General features: G+C 31.7%; 1 protein-coding gene and 1 long non-coding RNA gene across 2 annotated transcripts; both read left to right on the top strand.

Moving 5' to 3' along the window:
- Positions 1–1,273: 1,273 nt before the first annotated feature.
- Positions 1,274–4,059, top strand: LOC148599600 (uncharacterized). The gene is made up of 3 exons (XM_088559444.1): positions 1,274–1,459; positions 2,692–2,791; positions 3,888–4,059. The coding sequence occupies exons 1-3, from the start codon at positions 1,360–1,362 to the stop codon at positions 4,018–4,020; spliced, it is 333 nt and encodes a 110-aa protein (XP_088415570.1). The 5' UTR covers positions 1,274–1,359; the 3' UTR covers positions 4,021–4,059.
- Positions 4,060–20,506: 16,447 nt separating this feature from the next.
- LOC148599599 (uncharacterized) lies at positions 20,507–23,734 on the top strand. The gene is made up of 3 exons (XR_015918014.1): positions 20,507–20,666; positions 21,917–22,016; positions 23,563–23,734. It is a non-coding gene; the product is annotated as an uncharacterized LOC148599599 (long non-coding RNA).
- The last annotated feature ends 1,561 nt before the right edge of the window (positions 23,735–25,295 follow it).

Raw genomic sequence — 25,295 nt, 5'->3', positions numbered from 1 at the left:
CCGTGCAGGATCCTGTATTGTGAATTTTAAGTATTTTCGATGTTTTTTTTTAATTTGCTGCTGAACGTTTATTTGGTTTCACAATCGTATAAAATTATGCAGAGTATACACTCTATTCCTTTATACACGTTTCCTGAAAAACAGTCTAGAAGGTCTAACGATTTGGCAAAACATGTTTTGCCAGTTATTTTTAAATTACTTGTGGTATTGCAAGATGTAATGGGCACGTTACATGACATGAATTAACTGATTTTACAAGATTCTTTTGGTTTCAAGTTGTGATGATGCACATGATTAATGGGCAAGTCGGAACAGTGTGGGAAGTTGTAAAGCATGATTTTTACTATCTAGTAAGAATCTAATTTATATTTTTCTGCTTATTTGGTGAAACTCGCGTTCCGCATAGGATTTTCCTCATACGCAAAAAAAATAAAAAAGTCATTCCATGAGTTATACTAAAGTATATTACTCTATTAATTTTTAATCTTAAGTATGACAAATTACTAAAAAAGGATAACACCAAAACTCTCGAATACTAATCCAATCCATAAGTAAGTCAAGTCCAAAATAAAGCTGACAAAATAATTACTATATTATCGGAGTAACTTGTACAGAAGTTGTCTTTACATGATACATGCATTTCAAACAAAATAGTGGATTAAATCAAGGTTATGCAGTGCGCCATCCTAATCATGTACAGTCATAACTATCTACATTGATCTTTTTTCTATTTACTTACATGCCTTATTAATATTATCTTTTTTAAAAATGGCCATGGAATAATTGTAAATTCGTTATGTGTATAACAAATAACAATTGTTTATGTGTCATTTTAACATAATCATGTTAATAGAACCATCATCCCATTTCCACTTTTAGAGCATTTAGATGTGTTTATCTCTTATTAACTTTTCAGAATATGACGGGTAAAATAAGAAAACATGAGCATGAACAACTAAATGTTCAAATGATTACATAACTAGACACTTGAATAAGAATACACTGACTATAAGATTATTATAAAAACCAGGCACTAAAAGGTGATATCGAGAGACCATCTATGTGTTTATTTAGCAAGCATCATATTTAGGCCATAATAGTTTTTTTTTTTAAATGTTGTCTTATGATATATTTGTTTTAGAAGGAACATTATCATTAAACTGCGTGAGTTTGAGATTTAAAACGAAAAACCTCGAAAGGGGGCCTCAAGAAATTAAACAAATCACTGAATATTATTAAGATAATTGCATGAAATAGGATATGGGAAAAATTCATCCCGTATAAATCGAAGATAAATTCCCCAGCATAGCCAGTTCTCGTTTAGAATTGATCATTCGGAGGTGGATTACTATTTTTTAAATGAGGTCACTCAGCAAAATGGTATTGTGTTTAGTCATTTCTGCTGTACTTCTCTTGAATACAGTTTCGAATGTTGAAGGCGCTTGTGTTGACATACCAGGTATTTATTTTAAGTAGATTTACGTTTTAAGTCTGTTTTGAACTATATTAGTCTGTTACATAACATAACATATCATAAGAAGAAGGATTTAATAACTCTGAAAATGATTGAGATATGTCATGAACAATTTATTCCATGTTTAAATCTCGAATTGACTTGTTTTAGTTCATGCTGAGTTACCATCTTCGGGAATATCAATAAAAATCAAGCACTTTAATTCATTCAAACAATAACAAGATTGAGAAATTGTGTATGTTGAAGATAGGGGCTGAACTATTTCGCTGAACCTGTTTATAAGGGTGTTTTAGGCCAGCTACAGGCTGCTTTGTGGTATGAGGGTTTTCTCGTCGTTTATTGAAGATTAATCGGTAGACCCTTGCTGAAATTTCATCCCGTCGGGATTGTTGTTTCTTTGGCATATTCACAATACCGGTCATCGTTATATTTAATAAAAACCCTCCGAAAATGTCTGTAGTCATTGGAATAGTTACAGGCCATAGTAGACAGTGAAAATCTGAAAAAGAATATTTTTTTTCTATATGATACTAAAGAAAATCTCAATGAGGTAGATCAGATATCTATTATGTTGTGCACTCACCTTTAATATATTTATTTATTCTCAAATTATCATTAAAAGTACTGTATCTGATGAAACAAATATATAAATTTTGAAATACGGCATAGTTAAATGAACTAGCATTCATTCCATAAAATATTTTTTCAATGGATAGATAATTTGCGAATAAATGTTGCTTTGAAAAACAATGGAAATTTATTGTTCCTGGCAAAACGATGAAAAAGGAGATTGAAGAAGTTTCTTTATTTTTAGGTACTAAATATTAGTATTTGGAAAAAAATGAAGTAAACATTCAACACTTTGAATATATGTCATCTTTAACTGTTTGAAAAATATAAAAAAACAAAAAACAAAAAAAAAACATACCCACAAAATATGTCACAATCACGGCATATGTCAGCTTCTTGTGTATATTTTCTGAAAAACAGTTTTGATAAAAGTTGTTATTATTTTAATACTTTCTTTAAATGGAATATGAAAAAACTAATGTCATAAAAGGACAGGAACCACATAAAGCTAAAAATAAGTAGCATAAGGAACAAGCATAAAGATTTCACGATAAATGTTCCTTATTTCATAAATACATACTGATAATAAAACTTTATTAGACGGAAGTATATTTTATTTTGTAAATTAAAAAAAAAACTCTTTATAGGTTGTGTATACAATGGTGTACAAATTAAAGAAGGGGAGTCGTTTCAAAACGATCATTGCCAGAAATGTTCATGTTCAGGTGGAAACATAAGTTGTTGTGGGTGAGTATTTTTTGACATGCGACGACTTAATTATAATGGCATTTAAATTTGTGATCTTCCTGCCCTATATTGAATCCCAAAAACTCCACCAAAAATCAAACCAAATAACGCTTTATATCTGATTCTGCAAAATGTACTACATAACGACTTTCAGAAATATTTACTACGATACTAACGACTTTCAAAAATGGTCTCTAGTTTTAACCAAAAAATGTTTGATATGTTAAACAACTCGGTCAACAAAAAAAAAAAAAAAAACATCCTATGGCTAGTTGACTGAGCATAGGAAACCTTAAAGAATATATTAAAAGCTTAGTATAAAGAATCAAATTGGACACATTTATTAACCTGGACTATGAGTCAGCAAATGTAAATGACATTATTTTGAAATTTTTCATTTGATCGTATTGTAAGATGCACATACTTTAATTGATGATTTAATTGAGGGTTTGTAGATTTGAATCCATCACAAATGAGAAAAAAAGACTTCTGCATAGAAAGGACAGAACAATTGCTTGTTGAAGTTTACCAATTCTCAGATATTCTGTCAAATTTTGTACTTTTCAGTCACGTAATGGTCATATCTTTGGTAAGGAAAAGATGTTCACACCCAAAAACGACTTCATATTTAGTGAATACATTCACTATTTCATCGTTAATCATATCTAAAAATATCTTTCTTTGGTGTGGACATACGTTTCTGGATGTAAATATATCCAATGAAAAACAACAAAAATTACAATGCTCACTTGTTTTTACAATATATCGTTTTTTTCTTATATTTGTATATACTACTGCTGTGAACAACTTTTGTGTAATTTCAATAAAGTTGATAGTTATTGGCAATATCCATAGCTTAATGCCCCTATACCTTTGGGTATAAAAGTAGATGCTTATTGTCTAAACAATAGGTATTCCCCAGAAAACAAAATAAAAAAAAGTGATTTCGTTTTGTTTTTATAAAAGTAAAGGAAAAAGAAATGAAAAATATGCTATCTTATTGAAAACTGAAATTATATCACCGTGATACATGTAGTTCTTGTTATTGTGCATATGTTTTGAAAAAAAAATAAGCTCTAAAAAACAATGTTTTCAGAATTGGGCTGGTGATTCGACACATTGATCCGAGATGTGAAATTGTTCAACTGACAAGATGTTCTCAAACAGCAGTTCTAAAGCGTAGTAGAGGAAAGCTATGTCCCTATCGGTATAGAGGTGTGCGAAACTAAAGAGCTTGAACATTTCCTAATAAAACTAATTGCATTTGATACGAATTTAATTTATTATTCATCGATGATACAGATTAACCCTTCCATCTGCAAATAAATTATATTCATGTCCAAGTGCACGTATGCCTGAAACCAGTTCCTATGTTCAATTTTGTGCATAGAGATCTTTTCAATTTTTCCAGGTTTTGCTAAATTTTTATGATCTGGCCCAAAAGGCTAGGTGAGTTATTGCCATCACGTGGCAACTCTCGTCGTCGTCCGTCGTCCGTCGTCGTTAATCATTGTTCAAAACTCTTCTCCTATGAAACTACTGGATCAATTAGAACTAGGCTTCGTATGAATATTTACTAGGGTGTTTTGCATAGAACTTATTATATAGTTTTTGTTCTGTCGAAAAACATGGCCACCGTTACTAAAATAGAATATATGGGTCAGACAGAAGTATTTTGTATATATCTCCAAAAACGTTAGGTTTATCAAAATTCCGACATTGGGTAAAAGTGTTCAACATGACGAGATCTATCTAAGGTAAATTTTTGCGTAAATCTGTTAAGCCATATTGCAGTTTCTGCTCTTCATGGAATTTTTTTTATATTATTACTTTCAAAAACTTTCTCCTCCTTCGGAGGTTAAGTTTTGCTTTAACAAGTCAGGTGTACTAAAGAGCCTCTAATTTATATTTCAGCTTTCATATGTCTTCTTCATGTTTTCCTAGGTCTACCTCTGGTTTTCATTTTAGTGTTTTTCCTGCAATGATCTGTGTTACTTTACGAATGACATATAAGTTGTCTTGCTTCATTGTTTTAAAATGCTATTTTAGTGTTCAATTTAGTAACTGCATGAAAGATGTAACACTCGTTTGTACTTTCTGTTCAGGTGATCTTTTCAAAATCCTTGGGTTTTTCATGAAGCACGTTAGGCTGATCAGAAATGTCATCTGAACAGAAAGTAAAATGTGAATAAGGAACTTTTCCCAGCAAATTCATTTCAATTATGAAACACTTAAACTCATTCTTATCTGTCTAAAGTCTTTCGTGAGACAGTTGTTTGTTTGGCATCCCGTAAGCCATGGAGTCTTGTGATTCCGAGATGTCATCTGAACAGCATCAAAAACCCATAGGTCAATGTGAGTCAGACATTAATGGACAGAAGATATGAGATCTATTCACACATATTGCAACCCCAAACGTTAACGAATTACTGTAGAGGAAAGGAGTATAAAATCTATTGTAACGTGAATTGCTAAACAAGAAACAACATACACTTCAGATCCGATATGGTATGCAGAATGTTCTGAAGACAAAATAACCTTTCAACATGCAAACAAATGGTCATTGCAGCGACTACAAGTTCCGAAAGAAATTGACAAAAGCTTCCAAGCAATATCCGAAAGGAGCAGTTAAACAAGGGAAGTCCATACAACAAATGACATAATCAAGGCAAAAGAGGAAAGATGGAAACAACAGCAATATCTCTGAGCTGGTTCATAAATTATGCGTTACCCATAATATATATTGCATGAAAAATCCAGATTCTAATACTGTTCTCTGGTTCTCGTATATTGCAATATATATCGGTTGCAAACAGTAGCCACTGGGGAAAATTGGTAAAAGCAGTAGCCAAATATGTTCAGAGAAAAAATATTGATTGTAATGTAAAACGTAATCGCCAGTAATCCTTGTGTTAGGACCATGAAACGTAGCAGGTAGACAAACAACGTTCACAGATGTACCTTTTACTCTGGACTTGCTACAAGTCCCTCTCTTTATATTGAAGAATATATGAAAAAGTTTTTGATTGTATGTATCCCTCTGATAGCAAATCTACTAATTATTACTTAAAAGAGGGTCTTATAAAGTCTGATTTTGATACTGTGGTGATAATAATTGAGATGGACAGTTCATGCTGATAATAAATCTGGCTGACTAGATTTTAATGTAATATGATATTAAAGTACCGTTAAACAAATTGATAACTCAAGCCATTCCCACATGTATGTTTTCATGTAATAGTCTGTGGTCGTTATAGTTATAAACAGCTTTTGATTGCTTTTGGCAGAATGTTCACCAAGAAAATGTTTTGCAGATTTATTAAATTGAAAATGTGACTATAGAAGGAAACAGTTTGATGGATCTTTCAAAATTGACCTTTGTCATTTAATGGAAAAATATTTGGATATAATTGTGACTGAGGACACACATACTGACACTTCTTGTAGAAAGTGCATAAGGGATTTGCAAAAGATTGACAATAAGTTAAGCTCTCTCAAACAAAGCTATCTGAGCACATTATCCAAGTTAAAAGAAACACATGGATGTGAATCAGTGTCATTTAAAATACATTTTTATGATAACAGTCCTTCTACCAGCAGGAAAGCATTTTTCCTGAAAGGTCTGAAAACAATTATGAAAGCGGTATTGAGGACCTGGAAGAAGTGTACCAGTCATCATTAAAGGTAATTTATATATTTAGAGAACTTTTCAAACGATATATGTAGTCTTATTACAAAAACTAATATATTTTTTAAGACCAATACCTTTAAATAAGATTTATGTTTAGTTTATAAACCTCTCATACAAACTTTTAGTATGAAGTACGTATACTTATTTTGTATGTTAGTAGTTAATTCAGAACAAAAAAATAATACTGTGAAATTCAATTGGGCTTACATGTATTTAGTATGAAATATATTGTACTGTCTGTTTAGATATGTTTCACTATATTTTCACTACATAGTAATTTTAGTGTTGAATTTTTCATATTGATATGAATTAAGTACCATTCTGTGTAAGAATTAGGCAATGGGTGGCACATCATATTTCTCAATTTGGTCTTTTGTGCCTCAAATACATTCAACAGATCTAGAAAACAACTGAACAGCTATCTAAATTTATCCAGAAGCATCGGTGATGCAGATATTCTTTGACTACTTATTTAAGGAAAAGTTCGGGAAAATTTTCCCGCCATTTTTCCACAGTGCATTTCAACTAAATGTGACTTATCAATATCTTAACTAGGCAAACTTTTCAAACACTTTGACAGTAATTTCTTGAGGTTACAAGGTATAAGTACTATTTAATCAATTATTAGTGAAACATATTTGGAGTTTACCTTGAATTAAAAAGTTGGTACAAAGGAAACTTTTAAATGATATTCAGGATGAAATACTGGTACTATCACTGAGATCGACGAATTCTGTTCTAAGGAAAACAAGTTTTGAAAATCTTGAATGTTTCTCTTATCAAGCAATTCTTGATGAAAGGAAAGCAAGCACCAAAATTTACATGTTTCTATTGACATGTTCTTCAAACCCATCCCAAAAGAGAAACATATACAAAAAGATGATGCTATCTTGCCAGGATTAACATCAGCTGGTTCTAAGCTTCTTTCTGTACAACAAAGTTAAACATGTTCCAACACATTAACAGTCTGATAGTATGGAAAGGAGGGCTGAAGAAGTTTCGAGACTCAATTCCACCAACGACTGTTTGAGTTATAAGGCTACATTAACCATTGCAGACTAGGCAGATGGGATGAAGAACTATTAGCATGGCAAAATGATGTCATCATGGGTAGAGCACATGAAACTATTTAGTCAGCGAAATTAACTCAATTAAAGATTCTATCAATTTGCTTGAAGCTGATCCAGTAGTAACAGTTTATCTTAGAACTCTTACCCTACCAGTGCACCTGGTCCATGCTCCCAGTTTTTAGTGGAGTCCGAGTTGCTCATTTACTTTTGTTACTTTGTATGTATGATTTTAGTTACTTTATGTTCTTTGTTGTGTATGTCTGTTTTCCATGTCTGATCTTTGTCCCTGGATTACATTCTTTTGATTACCGCTATGACATTGTTTCCCTTGATTACTCTTTCAAGGAAAGCTGAGGACGCTTACCCTATCGGTAAACCTGGTCCATGCTCCAAGTTTTAAGTGGAAGTCTAGTTGCTCATTTATATTTGTTGTGTTTCATTTTGGTTGTTTGTATTCTTTGTCGTTTGTGTTTGTTTTCCATGTGTGGTCTTTGTCCCTGGCTCTGGATTGCATTCTTTTGATTTCCGCTAGTATCATGATTCCTTTAATTACTCCTAAACAAAAGGATATATTCGGTATTTGTCAAAGTTGGCCCTAATATAAAACTTTTTTTTTTCAAAAATCAGTATGAAGATTATAAGCTATGAAATGCAAGCTAACTTTTGGAAGATCATAATCGTATGAAATGGAACGTTGGTCAACTATGTTGCTAACATGTCTACATAGAAACATGATACATAGGATCGCCAAGTGCCACTTTCCCGTTTTGTTTTGTTTTGTTTTGTTTTTTGTTTTTGTTTTTTTGTTTGTTTTTTTTTTGTTGGTGAGGTTGGATTTGTCATTCAGAACGCCAAAGTTACAAACTTAAGGAGATAAACCCAGGGTAGGGGACATAACTCTCGAAATCAGTGATATTTTTGTATCATATTCAATTTCACCAAAGTTTCTCCAGCTTTTGTTTGAAGCAGAATAAAACGAATTCAAGTTAATTTGATGTTTCTGTTACTTTGTATGTATGATTTTAGTTACTTTATGTTCTTTGTTGTGTATGTCTGTTTTCCATGTCTGGTCTTTGTCCCTGGATTGCATTCTTTTGATTACCACTATAACCTTGGTTCCCTTGATTACTCTTACATTCTGCCAATTGGAGAAAACAATTGATTTTATTAAACAAAAGTGCAGGGTGTAATTGCTACATCCTTCGATAACTTAAGTAACTCTCCTCTTAAGAATCGTCCAAAATGTGATTCATGGTTGAAAGACCTAGATATTTTTATTTTTGATATTTTGTTAAAAATGAATGTTACAGTTAATAAAAATTATCATGTGGCTTTTCATATAATGTGTGCTCTTAGAAAATAAAGCTTATATAGAATGTACTGTAGAAAACGAAATAAAGGGAGATAACTCTGAAAATGTCACTAAATTACAATAGAAACCATTGGATTTTCAATGTTGATTTACTGCTATGAGCATACAAATTGCAAAAATGATAATACAATTTCATTATATAGACCCCCAGAACATCTTATCAACATAAATAAAAATGGGTAGCATTTTTTTTTTAGTCGTACCACATACGACTTAAGTTTCATGATTCTGACAAAGACTGTCAATTAAATCTTCAAAAAAAATAAAAACATTTTGTATCAAAATAACCTTTGGCAAAATATTTTGTTTGTTGACGCGATTGTCTCATATGTCCAGGGAATAAATTACCTCCAAGGATTCTTTTCTCGTAAGACATTAATGACAGTTGCGATCGTATGTAAAATATTTAAGAATCGTATGTTGTGACAGCTCTTAAATTGCCCGGATGTATTCATATTTATAACTCAAAATTATATTAACATGTTTTTAGGGGAGACAGAAATTTTTTAAAAAATCACCTTATCAGGGTACTTTTTATGATAAAAAAAATCAACAACTAAAGAATAACATTATTTTTAATACGCTCCCAACAGGATCGTAAATGGCTGTATTATTAACTAGGCCCTTCATACTTATGGACAGAAAAAAGCATATATATGCGGTTTTGCATGTAAAATCGTGAGGTGAGCTTAAAACATAATAATGACAAGTTCATTTTCGTATAATTAGTAAATGCGATTGAGAACCACCCCAGTCTAGGAAACAATAGCTAGCTTCGATAATTAAATACGAATCAAATCTTAGCTTTTTCCTAGATATGGAGGGTCAAAACATGGCACCGAAATGCTCACGAAAATGACGTAATCATCTAATTAATACAGGTCAATTCGACCCTAAGATAGCTAGGACCATGACAAATCACAATTCCAAACCCAGCCAGGCATTTCAGCCCCCATATGTTTTAGACTATAACAACAGGAGAATGCATAAGGACATTATAACCGCATATCATAACAAATTTTATCATTTTGGGATTTATAATAGGGCTGACAAAAATTATGAAGAACTTAGGTGTTTGAATTCATATGTTTCTTCGAGGGCGTTTAAGGCTTCACCATTCTCATATTCATTTATTTCTGAAACTTTGCTCATGTGTTTATAAGTTGACTAGCAAAGATGAATTTGTGTCATTAAAACAACTTGAGGAAGTCATCTTAAAGTTAAAATCGATGTGACTCTAATTTATTGACTTCAAAAATGTATCAGAATTGACCTTTTTTGGTCTTACTGTAGTAAGAATCATAATCGAAACTTGTAGAAACAGAGGACGTAATAGTTGGCATCTAGTTATTCATTTACTTTTGTTACTGTGTATGTTTTACTTTGGTTATATTATGTTCTTGGTTGTGTGTGCCTGGTTTCCATATCGGGTCTTGTCGCTGGATTACATTCTTTTTCATTTCGGCTGAACAATTGGTTACTTTGGTTACTTTTTTTCCTTTCCTTTTAAGTAGCTGTCTTTGTAAGACTCATGCAAAATATGAAAAAAGTGATACACCCAAAAAAAGGCTACATATTTTTATTTTTGTAATTCAGTCGTTTTATGGGTCTATATTATGAAATATGTAATTATACATTCCAATCTGCCTGCTCTTAGGAGATAATCAACATTGAAAATCCAGTAAATTTTATTGTATTTCAGCGTCATTTACAAAGTTATCTCCCTTAATTTTGAAATCTACAGAGCATTTTATACAATTTTTATCTCCTAGGAGCACAGTTTATATGACAAACCACATGTTAATTTGTGTTTACTATGACATTTCAAACAAAATATCAAAAATAAAAATATGTAGGCCTTTTACCCATGAATCACATTTTTCATGATCCTTAGCTGGAGTGCTACTTAATTATCTATACAAAGAGCTATAACTCAGTATCATCTGAATAAAACTTGTTTTCTTTTCATGCGAATTTAACAACTAAGGTTGTCTGAGTATGGGCACAGAAGCCTATAAAACTTTCGTCATGCACCAAACAATCATTTAAACATTATTTTAGAAATGAAAATCTCATTTTAACAATCACGTTTTATTTTGATAATTAAACTACTACTGGTTCTTTTTGTGTCAAATAAATACAGTCACATATAGAAATTAATTTTTGATTAATTGGATATTGATTTGTTGTCACATGCATCATTAATTTGATCCTCCATCCTACATATTAACATCTAAATGAACTGTCCCGTACTACCATACATCGTGTACTAAGTTACAGCCCTAGATTAATCCTACGAGGAGGAATGACTCGGCCAGCAAAAGCTATATTTTTATATACCCTAGCTGGCCGAGTGGTATAGAGCCCTGGATTTAGTGCAGGCTGTGTTGCCACAGATGTCACAGCGGTACGAGTTTGAGTCCCGAGGGAACGACCAAAATTTGCATCGCAAATTTGACAGTTCTAACATCGTTGGGAATTTTTCAGACCTATATATATATTTTGGGGGAAACACGTGTTAAATTTAGAGGAATCTGTCCAGAAAAAAACTAACGGGTACGAAATTACAAAATTTATGAACGCAAAGCTACAAAATGCAGTTTTGGAACGGTTAAATTCAGAATAAGAATTGTAATAACACGCCAAAACAAACGCACTTAAATAATTATTAATATTATAAAAAACCTTTTGGTGACGTGTTAAATATAGCAATTAAAAGCCTAAACCATATATATTCAGCAATGAAATTGAGCAAATAAACTTTGTGGTAAATTTCAAGTTAAATTCAGGTGCATCGAGTAAATATACCAGTGGTGTAGCATGAGACGAGTGCATATGAATAAATAAAATAAGATAAAATATAATAAAGGACAAATCAGCTTTAAAAATGTATTTCATTTTTTTTCAGAACTGGGCAGTTGATTCGACACATTGATGAGAGATGTGAAGTTGTCCAAGCAACAAAACGTATTCAAATACCTGTTCTAAAAGGTGGTGAAGGAAAGCCATGTCCATATGAGTATGGAGCTGTGCCAACCTAAAGAGCTTGGCATAAAAAGGAAGGGAAACGGACTATAATATGTAGACATGTATTTTGTTTTTATGTAGAACAATAAATAACTTGCCACTGATGTATAAAATGTTATCATTGTCATAATAATAAGCTGTAGACAAGAAGGAAGTGATGTACTTCTCTGTTTAAATAGTAATTCCTGATAAGACTTGTTGCATTTGAAACGTATCTTTAAAGCATATACTGAAGATAAAGAACCTACTTACCTATTATATTGGAGTCTGATCTTACATATGGCTGATTCCTACATTTAATTATTTCCAAAGCTATTATTTTTTAAATTTATAAAAGTATGTTGCTGTTTTATTTTATTTCTGCATCCATATTTCTTTTCTATATCTCCCAAAGTCAACCACTAGTTGTTTCTATACGATAAACTTCGCATTTGTACGAATGACATCTGAATTGACTGAGCTAAGCAATTGTCAAAATGTCCATCTGTCAAGCTGTGTTGTTTAGATTTTGGTTGGTTCGATAGACTTGCATATTTATTCTTGTTGAAGATAAAGTACTTTAGTATTGTTTTGTGACATCTTTTGTAATATGTTGAAATGAAAAATAAACAAAAGAACATTTTCTAGCTGCTCAAAATCACTTCAAGAAGTGATAAAACAAAGTGAAAAATTCTGCATCCAAAGGTGTAGGTGCATTAAGGTATGAATATTACCTAAAATATCAATATCGATGTAATAACATAAAAGATGTTCCTATCATAGTAAAATATATGAATAGAAGGAAAAAAACAATACTTTGTGACATTTTCATTGTAATCACATCAGAATGGTGCAACAATTTTATGTCATTTAACAAAAACTGCTGAAAATTGCAAATTGAGTTTTTTTTTTTAACATATTAACATCCAGAAAATTATGTCCACACCAAAAAAAAACTTAATATTTTCATATATGATGAACTATGTACTACATATGAAGTTGTTTCTTGAGTGTGGACACCATTTCTTACCAATAATATGACCATAAAATGATCGAAAGGTATAAAACTGAATAAAATATCTGAATATTTGTAAACTTTAGGTCTCACTAACCACTTCTAATGTTTCCATTAATTTACATGTTAAACAAGTAATTTCAATGCTTCACTGTGAATTCCCAGGACAAATGACACATTACAGTTGCATGCCACTGCAAAGCATTGAAAAAAGGCGTTCAAAATCATTATTCAATGGTACGATGACAGTAGAAATTTTTTTTTCACAAAATTAAATTTAGCTGAATAAAAAATACTGAAAATCAACATTTTTACCGTATCCGATAACTGACAGCATGAAGATAAGCCATCCACACGTGTAAGCAATATTCAATTACAAACATGATTTTAAAATACTCATTCTTAGCTTTATTTTGACTACTTTTGATCAGAATACACACAAGAAATACACTTACAATGCATAGATCTAGGTTAAGTGTGTTTTGGTACTATATTGGTAGGGTGGGGGTGGGGCGGGTGGTTTTGGAATGCCATTTGACCATGAATTTAGACCTTAAGCAAATTTTCTGTTCTTTCAATATAGGAATTATCAGAAGTCTGTAGTCGATCTCATTTGTGATTGATTTAAGTACAATTAGGTCAGTCAACACTTTATGATTCATTTTGAGTCGTATTTTCGAGGCTAATTAGATCCTTTTTCGTCTCTTTTTCTTTGAAATCTTAAAAAAAACTTAGATCAATAGAATTAATAATAATTGAATTTCTTACATTTTAATTTTTATTGAATATTGGTCACATTTCGACAAAGACTCTATCTTTAAAAGCAATAACATGTAAATCACGATAAATAAATCAAAATTGCATTGAGCGTTTGGGTGCCTCTGTTAAATAGTACATACACATTTCAAGGAAGAATTTCCTTTGTTTTAACTGCACCACTGTTAACTCTCCGCTTATCTAATTTTCACTTTAACTTCTACCGGTATCATCTTACACACGTCCACCGCAAAAGTATGTTATGCAACTGAATATCTCAGGAATCCAAACGAAACAGCTAAGGACTAATAAAAAACGGGCTTTAAACGCTAATAAAAGAAGATACCCAGGAGTGATGACAGTACAAAGAAACATGATACACACAGAAAAGAAAAAACAAATAAACAACATAACGCACACATACATGTAGAGGCAGAAGTAAATTACTAACACAGACTATACTTAACACTTTGAGTATGAACAAGGTTTTCGCCACTGTTTGCTTCCACTACATTTTCTGGAAACACCCACGTAGCTCACAAAATGCTACATTCGCGGAAGAATAAAAAGTAGAACTGTATATGACACTGCAAACGACATTATAACACAGTCAACAAATCGGTTCTTATGGTACTGATGGATACACTATAACGATCCACGAGTTTATGATGACGACCATATTTTTTTTGTAGCTTTAGATTTAATCCTTTAGCATCATAACCCTGTTGTAAGAAATCTAGCACGGTACAAGCACATCCGTATGGCTTTGGCAAGCTCAAGCACAACGTATTAGTTGTGTTTGAAAACACTTTAAAAGTTTTTAATCAAACTACAGATAAAAGGATAGCAGTCAGTCGGCAGGGTTTTTTTTATAAAAGCATTATTAAATACATCTCGTTTCGTTTAGACCATGCTATCCATGTAGGACAGTTTAATATCTTGCAAATCATCCAAATATTTAAACATGCTGTATATTTGGCAAATCATGATGCGCTAAACCAAAAAAATATGACATTACTTATCTAATTATTTTTATTCACAATATAAAACCTGTGTTTAATAAATTCCTCAGAATTTTTTTCATACAGTATACAGATATTTGATAGCAAATGACAATTATACTATGGAAATCAATGTCCGATGGCCTTGCGTAATACAGTTAAGATCAAGAATACCTTAATTTCAGTCATTGAATCTGAATTTTAAAAACTTTAGATTTGTTTTAAAATATGATGTTTGTACTTTTGTTGTTGTAAAATAAAACCGACTACATTACATAGCAATATGTAGATTACATAGCAATGTGTAAATTACATAGCAATGTGTAAATTACATAGCAATGTGTAAATTACCTTGCAATGTGTAGATTACATAGCAATGGGTAATCATTCAACTACATGTATTTTACTTTTCATACAAAAAGAAAACAAAAGAAAACAAAATCAGAAAAAAAACAAAGACAAAACACAAAACAAAAACACAAAACAAAACTAAAAAAAACAACACGTTTTTCGTTTTGATTTTGTTTCATGCATTGATCGCATTTTTAAAACAGCAAATTGTAGGAGTGGTTATTCAAGTTGGTGAATTTAATGTTTTTCGTGGTTATTGCCTTTATGCAATTTTTCCATCTTCGAGTGTTTGATATCACGATTTTTAGGTCAATTTAGATTTTACTGTGCATTCTTATAATTTGTAAGACCTTTCTGATTTCTGGAGGTATGCACACTTAATGATTGCAATGGTAATTTACCAAATCAGCAATTCTATGCGTGTCTAACAGTTTTGAACATTGTTCGTCATTGAGATTTAGTGCACTTATTTGATTCATTATATGAAATTCTTTGGTATTTTTGCTGCACTTCGTGCAGTTTTCTCCCATTAACATTTATTGAAAAAAAAAAATGAATGCAGTGTACTCAACGTAAAATAATTACATTACTTTATCTTTAGAAAATAATTCATGAGCTTATTTATAGTCACTAAATTTGGCACTGATATTACTACTGGATGACAATTTAAATGAATAATTTAGAAAAAGGAAGATTAAAGCACCACATCAACGTAAGAAAAAAAAGGTATGCCTAATAAAGAAGAAAAGCCATACTTAAATTCTTAGGATCGTTCCATTCTTGGAAAAATATAATTTGAGTGAGGACATTTTACTTAATCATTTTGATTTTTAATTTTTTGGATGGCTTTCAAACAAAGTTCAAGATCTTTTTTTGAAGATTTTTTAAATTCTTATAACTTTCTCTTTTATCTTCAATTTAAGTAGATTTGATTGATTTGAAATATGACCCTTAGTACTGTTTATTTGTTGTTTTCTACGATAATGCAGAGTGTACAATTTAATTAATTTAGACTTTATAGCTGAGCATGACGTATTAGTGTGGTCATCAATAATTTCATATACGTGTACACTTTCAAACAGTCATTGGGTAAACAAATGGAATGCAATATTAAATCGAATGGCATCCTTGTGGAAATTATGTAACTGTCAGAAACCCACGATCACGAAATGACCGTTATGTAACTCAGTATTTACAATTCATAATTTTCTGCAAACATGTTCTGTCTCAACCATTTTCTAAGCAGTGAAATGTATATGGAAATCGTCTTTAAACATGATAACTAAGCAAGAAGTTTTGTTTTTGTTTGTTTTGAAATGTGCTGCGTATTTAGATTTGTTGTTTGTTGAAAATATAAAACACAAAAATGTTGAAACGTATTTCATCTTCTGTTTCAGAAGATAAATGAACGTCAAGTATGTATTATTATTTTAAAATAACGTTGCTTATGTAGTTTTCAACTCTGAGGTAGTTAGTCTTCAACATTGGTGTGAACATTGGTATTGCACGACAGTACGTAGCATTCAAATAACGTTAAATAAAGTTCCATTTCTGTACAGATCAATTTACAAAACGTTTGTATATTTTTTCCGATGACACGTACTGTACTTACATCGACAAACACCGGTAATATTTGGAGGAGTTAAAATGGCTGTATAGGATCCTGTGTACCATAACTATGTTTTGCAATACGGCTGTGCAACGTTGTTTGGTTTCACAACCATATAAAATAATAATAATATAATAAAAAGACCAGACATGGAAAACAGACATACACAACAAAGAACATAAAGTAACTAAAATCATACATACAAGGTAACAAAAGTAAATGAGCAACTCCACTAAAAAATGGGAGCATGGACCAGGTGCATCTTGTAGCAACACAACCCTGTTCCAGAAGCCTATTTGTTAGAGATCTAGCGCGATACAAAATGTCTGCGTAGTCGCGGCAAGCTCTGGCATAACGTATGAGTTGTGATATGAACACTCCATACACAGGTGCGAAAGGGATGTTGCAACAGATGAAAGGAAAGTTCACAATTTTTAATGAAAAGTCATCACATTTGTCGAAAAGTCTGGTCAATAGTTTTCCTTACCATCGATTTCAAAGTGTAGGTGAATATATAAGGCCGACTTCACAGTATCTGTAGTATCCTTTATCTCAAGTTATTTGTGGGTAGATGCGATGTATCAAATCCCCGAAATTAGATCCTGTATGAAATTAGCATTGTTTAAAGGTAAAACGTCATCTATATAGCCGACACTGAGATCGAAGGATCTATCCAAACGATATTCTCTCTTTCGGAACAGATCAGCTATAAAGTTAGCCTCATGAGAGTGAAGGAATAGGTCAGCAAGGAAAGGAGCACAATTAGTGCCCATTGGAATGCCGACCGTTTGTTGACAAACACGTCCACCACACTGGACAAATATGTGATCGATTTAAAATTCAAGCAATTTGTAAACGTCCTGTTCTGTACACTTGGAAGATGATTTGGAATTATTTCTTACAAACTATGAGGAATCTCTACCAAGAACTATATATATTTGTATCTAGGTGTACCATCTTTTTTTTGAAAAACAACGATGTATAATGTTTTTAAGTCGGGATTTTACCTGAGTATGGGGGAAAAGAGGTATAGAGTGTTGAAAAATCATAGGTTTTAATGCTATTATAATAGTCTTGAACTGATTGTCTCCAAAAGATCTAAGTTTCATTGGATCGTATGGTAAGATACTTTAGTAAATTAATTATAATGGTATTACTTTAAGAAATGTTCTACTAAAATTACAATTTGCTTTTCAAGTCAGGTAATCGATTCAGACTCTTCAGAGCCTTTAGTTTGTATTTCAGAATCCATGTCTTCTTCAGGCTTCAACATGACGAGATCTATGTAAGGTAAATTTTTGTGTAAATCTGTTAAGCCATATTGCAGTTTCTCCTCTTGACGGCGTCATTTTGCAATTTCTTTATATTATTACTTTCAAAAACTTTCTCCTCCCTCAGAGGTTAAGTTTTGCTTAACAAGCCAGGTGTTCTATGCAGGCCTTTAAGAGCCTCTAATTTATATTTCAGAATCCATATGTCTTCTTCATGCTTCCCTAAGTCTACCTCCGGTTTGTATTTTGGTGTTTTTTCTTTGATTGACTTTGTAACTTTACGACTGGTATCTAAATTGACTTTTTTATTGTTTTCAAAGTGGTATTTTATCAGTCTAATAAAAAGTACAGCTGTCAACTATTTCATTCATCTACATTCTACTTTCTGTTGAGATGAATTCTTTGGTGTTTCCATTTGAATAATGCTTTCAAAATCATGAAATTTGATCGGCTTATCAAAAATGTCATTTAAACAGAAAGTATAGAAAGTAAGTCTGTCGAAAGTCTTTCTGGAGATACTTGTTTAGCAACCTGTAAGCGATTAAGTCTAAGAGACGCACTGTTTGTGTCACAGATTTAATCTAAACAAAAACAAAAAACGTACAGGTCATTATCAGTCCGGCATCAGTGGACTGAACATTTGAGAACTGTTCACATATATTGCAAGTATGGAACGCCATGACTGTCTACCGATGTTCATTGTTTAATGTGTTTAATTATTGCATTCAATAGCTTTACCCTACGGGTGCACCTAGTCCATGATCCTAGTTTTTAGTAGAGTCCGAGTTGCTCATTTGCTTTTGTTACTTTGTATGTATGATTTTAGTTACTTTATGTTCTTTATTGTGTATGTCTGTTTTCAATGTCTGGTCTTTGTCCCTGGATTACATTCTTTTGATTACCGCTATAACCTTGGTTGCCTTGATTACTCTTTCGTCTTTCAAAGGATAATCTCATCGTTCATGATGCTTGTTATAAATGGTTCGTTATCATCGATGTTTTCAAGTTTATATATGGGTTTAAAAAGGAGGTCGTCAACAACTTGCAGCATTCACTCTGGTGGTTTTCGACTTTGAAGTTGATTGTTTTTTAATCCGTTAAAAAAAGCTATATTATCATCTTCACTGAGTTGAGGACTAGACAGATTTTTACACCTGTGGTATTATCATGGCAGTTGCAGGAAGGTACACAGCGATCAAATAACTTTCTATTTCTAACCAGAACAGTTAACAAAACGTTTGTATATTTGTCTGATGTATAGTAAAATTGGCTGTGCAGGATCCTGTATTGTGAATTTTAAGTATTTTCGATGTTTTTTTTTAATTTGCTGCTGAACGTTTATTTGGTTTCACAATCGTATAAAATTATGCAGAGTGTACACTCTATTCCTTTATACACGTTTCCTGAAGAACAGTCTAGAAGGTCTAACGATTTGGCAAAACATGTTTTGCCAGTTATTTTTAAATTACTTGTAGTATTGCAAGATGTAATAGGCACGTTACATGACATGAATTAACTGATTTTACGAGATTCTTTTGGTTTCAAGTTGTGATGATGCACATGATTAATGGGCAAGTGGGAACAGTGTGGGAAGTTGTAAAGCATGATTTTTACTATCTAGTAAGAATCTGAATTTATATTTTTCTGCTTATTTGGTGAAACTCGTGTTCCGCATAGGATTTTCCTCATACGCAAAAAATTAAAGAAGTCATTCCATGAGTTATACTTAAATATATTACTCTATTAATTTTTAATCTTAAGTATGACAAATTACTAAATAAGGATAACAACAGAACTCTCAAATACTAATCCAATCCATAAGTAAGTCAAGTCCAAAATAAAGCTGACAAAATAATTACTATATTATCGGAGTAGCTTGTACAGAAGTTGTCTTTACATGATACATGCATTTCAAACAAAATAGTGGATTAAATCAAGGTTATGCAGTGCGCCATCCTAATCATGTACAGTCATAAGTATCTACATTGATCTTTTTTTTCTATTTACTTACATGCCTTATTAATATTATCTTTTAAAAAATGGCCATGGAATAATTGTAAATTCGTTATGTGTATAACAAATAACAATTGTTGATGTGTCATTTTAACATAATCATGTTAATAGAACCATCATCCCATTTCCACTTTTAGAGCATTTAGATGTGTTTATTTCTTATTAACTTTTCAGAATATGACGGGTAAAATAAGAAAACGTGAGCATGAACAACTTAATGTTCAAATGATTACATAACTAGACACTTGAATAAGAATACACTGACTACAAGATTATTATAAAAACCAGGCACTAAAAGGTGATATCGAGAGACCATCTATGTGTTTATTTAGCAAGCATCATATTAAGGCCACAACATAATAGTTTTTTTTTAAATGTTGTCTTATGATATATTTGTTTTAGAAGGAACATTATCATTAAACTGCGTGAGTTTGAGATTTAAAACGAAACACCTCGAAAGGGGGCCTCAAGAAATTAAACAAATCACTGAATATTATTAAGATAATTGCATGAAATAGGATATTGGGAATATTCATCCCGTATAAATCGAAGATAAATTCCCCAGCATAGCCAGTTCTCGTTTAGAATTGATCATTCGGAGGTAGATTACTATTTTTTAAATGAGGTCACTCAGCAAAATGGTATTGTGTTTAGTGATTTCTGCTGTACTTCTCTTGAATATAGTTTCGAATGTTGAAGGCGCTTGTTATGGAAAACGAGGTATTTATTTTAAGTAGATTTACGTTTTAAGTCTGTTTTGAACTATATTAGTCTGTTACATAACATAACATATCAGAAGAAGGAAGATTTAATAACTCTGAAAATGATTGAGATATGTCATGAACAATTTATTCCATGTTTAAATCTCGAATTGATTTGTTTTAGTTCATGCTGAGTTACCATCTTCCGGAATATCAATGAAAATCAAGCACTTTAATTCATTCAAACAATAACAAGATTGAGAAATTGTGTATGTTGAAGATAGGGGCTGAACTCTTTTGCTGAACCTGTTTATAAGGGTGTTTTAGGCCAGCTACAGCCTGCCTTGTGGTATGAGGGTTTTCTCGTCGTTTATTGAAGACCAATCGGTAGACCCTTGCTGAAATTTCATCCCGTCGGGATTGTTGTTTCTTTGACATATACACAATACCGATCATCGTTATATTTAATAAAACCCTCCGTAAATGTTTTGTAGTCATTGGAATAGTTACAGGCCATAGTAGACAGTGAAAATCTGAAAAAGAATATTTTTTTCTATATAATACTAAAGAAAATCTCAATGAGGTAGATCATATATCTATTATGTTGTGCACTCACCTTTAAGATATTTATTTATTCTCAAATTATCATTAAAAGTACTGTATCTGATGAAACAAATATATAAATTTTGAAACACGGCATGGTTAAATGAACTAGCATTCATTCCTTAAAATATTTTTTCAATGGATAGATAATTTGCGAATAAATGTTGCTTTGAAATACAATGGAAATTTATTGTTCCTGGCAAAACGATGAAAAAGGAGATTGAAGAAGTTTCTTTATTTTTAGGTACTAAATGTTAAACTTCAAATTAGTATTTGGAAAAAAATGAAGTAAACATTCAACACTTTGAATATATGTCATCTTTAACTGTTTGAAAAAAAAAAAAAAAAAAAAAAAAAAAAAAAAAAAAAAAAACATAACCACAAAATATGTCTCAATCACAGCATATGTCAGCTTCTTGTGTATATTTTCTGAAAAACAGTTTTGATAAACGTTGTTATTATTTTAATACTTTCTTTAAATGGAATATGAAAAAACTAATGTCATAAAAGGACAGGAACCACATAAAGCTAAAAATAAGTAGCATAAGGAACAAGCATAACGATTTCACGATAAATGTTCCTTATTTCATAAATACCTACTGATAATGAAACTGTATTAGACGGAAGTATATTTTATTTTGTAAATTAAAAAAAAACTCTTTATAGGTTGTGTATACAATGGTGTACAAATTAAAGAAAGGCAATCGTTTCAAAACGATCAGTGCCAGAAATGTTCATGTTCAGGTGGAAACATAAGTTGTTGTGGGTGAGTATTTTTTGACAGGCGACGACTTAATTATAATGGCATTTAAATTTGTGATCTTCCTGCCCTATATTGAATCCCAAAAACTCCACAAAAATCAAACCAAATAACGCTTTATATCTGATTCTGCAAAATGTACTACATAACGACTTTCAGAAATATTTACTATGATACTAACGACTTTCAAAAATGGTCTCCAGTTTTACCCAAAAAAATGTTTGATATGTTAAACAACTCGGTCAACAAAAAAAAAAAAAAAACATTCTATGGCTACTTGACTGAGCAAAGGAAACCTTAAAGAATATATTAAAAGCTTAGTATAAAGAATCAAATCGGACACATTTATTAAGCTGAACTATGAGTCAGCAAATGTAAATGACATTTTTTTGAAATTTTTCATTTGATCGTATTGTAAAATGCACATGCCTTTATAGATTAATTGCTTAACACAATTAACACAAAAATGCAGAAGAAATTTACATTTTTTATGATAATCCTTTGGTTGCTTGAAAGGCTGATTTTTCTTTTGTTTTATGCAAAACTGATTTGGGTGCCAAATATCCTACGATTTAATCACGTCCTTTTAAAATGTCTGTAAATACTTTCAAACATATTTGATGTTATAAACTTAAAAGGGCAATGCCAACAGCATTATCTGCAAGAATGAAAATTGACGGCATTAACAGAAACATAAAAAAGACAAAAAACAGCAAAGTTTAATTTCAAACGATAAAATATAGAATCAATTTTTTTTATAATAACATAATGAACAAATATTGTTGCTCTTATAACCAAGGTGTATTGGTGGAGAGAAGGAGATGGGTCGATAAAGGGTCTTTTTGGTCTGAAATAAAACTGAAAATTATCTATAATCATGATTTAATTGTGGGTTTGCAGATTTGAATCCATCACAATTGAGAAAAAAAAAGACTTCTGCATAGAAAGGACAGAACAATTGCTTCTTGAAGTTCTCAGATATTCTGTCAAATTTTGTACTTTTCAGTCACGTAATGGTCATATCTTTGGAAAGGAAAAGATGTTCACACCCAAAAACGACTTCATATTCAATGAATACATTCACTATTTCATCGTTAATCATATCTAAAAATATCTTTCTTTGCTGTGGACATACTTTCTGGATGTAAATATATCCAATGAAAAACAACGAAAATTACAATGCTCACTTGTTTTTAGAAAGATCATGTGCCAAAAAATATCGTTTTTTTTCTTATATTTGTATATACTACTGCTGTGAACAACTTTTGTGTAATTACAATAAAATTGATATTTATTGGCAATATCCATAGCTTAATGCCCCTACACCTTTGGGTATAAAAGTAGATGCTTATTATGTAAACAATAGGTATTCCCCAGAAAACAAAATAAAAAAAAAATGATTTCGTTTTGTTTTCATAAAAGTAAAGGAAAAAAAATGAAAAATATGCCATCTTATTGAAAACTGAAATGATATCACCGTGATACAAGTAGTTCTTGTTATTGTGCATATGTTTTGAAAAAAAAAATAAGCTCTAAAACACAACGTTTTCAGAATTGGGCAAGTGATTCAATACATTGATCCGAGATGTGAAATTGTTCAGCTGACAAGATGTTATCAAGCAGCAGTTCTAAGGCGTAGTAGAGGAAAGCCATGTCCCTATCCACATGGAGGTGTGCGAAACTAAAGAGCTTGAACATTTCCTAATAAAACCAATTGCATTTGATACGAATTTAATTTATTATTCATCGATGATACAGATTAATCCTTACATCTGCAAATAAATAATATTCATGTCCAAGTGCACGTATGCCTGAAAACAGTTCCTATGTTCAATTTTGTGCATAGAGATCTTTTCAATTTTTCCAGGCTTTGCTAAATTTTTATGATCTGGGCCAAAGGCTAGGTGAGTTTTTGCCATCACGTGGCAACTCTCGTCGCCGCCCGTCGTCCGTCTTCGTTAATCATTGTTCAAAACTCTTCCCCTATGAAACTACTGGATCAATTAGAACTAGACTTGGTATGAATGTTTCCCAGGGTGTTTTGCATAGAACTTATTATATAGTTTTTGTTCTGTCGAAAAACATGGCCACCGTTACTAAAATAGAATATATGGGTCAGACAGAAGTGTTTTGTATATATCTCTAAAAACGTTAGGTTTGTAAAAATTCCGACATTGGGTAAAAGTGTTCAATATGACGAGATCGATCTAAGGTAAATTTTTGCGTAAATCTTTTAAGCCATATTGAAGTTTCTGCTCTTCACGGCGTCTTCTGAAAATGTCTTTATATTATTACTTTCATAAACTTTCTCCTCCATCGGAGTTTAAGTTTTGCTTAACAAGCCAGGTGTTCTATGCAGGCCTTTAAGAGCCTCTAATTTATATTTCAGCTTTCATATGTCTTCTTCATGTTTTCCTAGGTCTACCTCTGGTTTTCATTTTAGTGTTTTTCCTGCAATGATCTGTGTAACTTTACGAATGGCATATAAATTGTCTTGCTTCATTGTTTTAAAATGCTATTTTATTGTTCAATTCAGTAACTGCATGAAAGATGTAACACTAGTTTGTACTTTCTGTTCAGGTGATCTTTTCAAAATCCTTGGGTTTTTCATGAAGCATGATAGGCTGATCATAACTGTCATCTGAACAGAAAGTAAAATGTGAAGAAGGAACTTTTCCCAGCAAATTCATTTCAATTATGAAACACTTAAACTCATTCTTATCTGTCTAAAGTCTTTCGTGAGACAATTGTTTTTTTGGCATCCCGTAAGTCTTGTGGTTCAGAGATGTCATTTGAACAGCATAAAAAACCCAAAGGTCAATGTGAGTCAGATATTAATGGACAGAAGATATGAGATCTATTCACACATATTGCAACCCCAAACGTTAACGAGTTACGGTAGAGGAAAGGAATGTAAAATCTATTGTAACGTGAATTGGTAAAGAAACAACATACACTTTCTTCAGATCTGATATTGTATGCAGAATGTTTTGGAGACAGAATAACCTTTCAACAGCCAAACAAATGGTCATTGCAGCGACTACAAGTTCCGAAAGAAATTGACAAAAGCTTCCAAGCAATATCTGAAAGGAGCAGTTAAACAAGGGAAGTCCATACAACAAATGACATAATCCAGGCAAAAGAGGAAAGATGGAAACAACAGCAATATCTCCGAGCTGGTTCATAAATTATGCGTTACCCAGGATATATATTGCAGAAAAACTCCAGATTCTAATACTGTTCTCTGGTTCTCGTATATTACAATATATACCGGTTGCAAAAAGT

The sequence above is a fragment of the Perna viridis genome, chromosome 13 (genome assembly GCF_037379345.1).
Source record: "Perna viridis isolate PV_CMFRI_1.1 ecotype Kerala chromosome 13, ASM3737934v1, whole genome shotgun sequence".
Taxonomy (NCBI): Eukaryota; Metazoa; Mollusca; class Bivalvia; order Mytilida; family Mytilidae; genus Perna; species Perna viridis.
The sequence above is the reverse complement of the archived record's forward strand: the minus strand, read 5'-3'. Positions and strand labels throughout refer to the sequence as shown.

Coding starts and splice junctions, on each gene's coding strand:
- LOC148599600 (XM_088559444.1), top strand. CDS start 1,360: ATGAGGTCACTCAGCAAAATGGTATTGTGTTTAGTCATTTCTGCTGTA. Junction 1,460..2,691: donor CGCTTGTGTTGACATACCAG/GTATTTATTTTA, acceptor AACTCTTTATAG/GTTGTGTATACAATGGTGTA. Junction 2,792..3,887: donor GGAAACATAAGTTGTTGTGG/GTGAGTATTTTT, acceptor CAATGTTTTCAG/AATTGGGCTGGTGATTCGAC.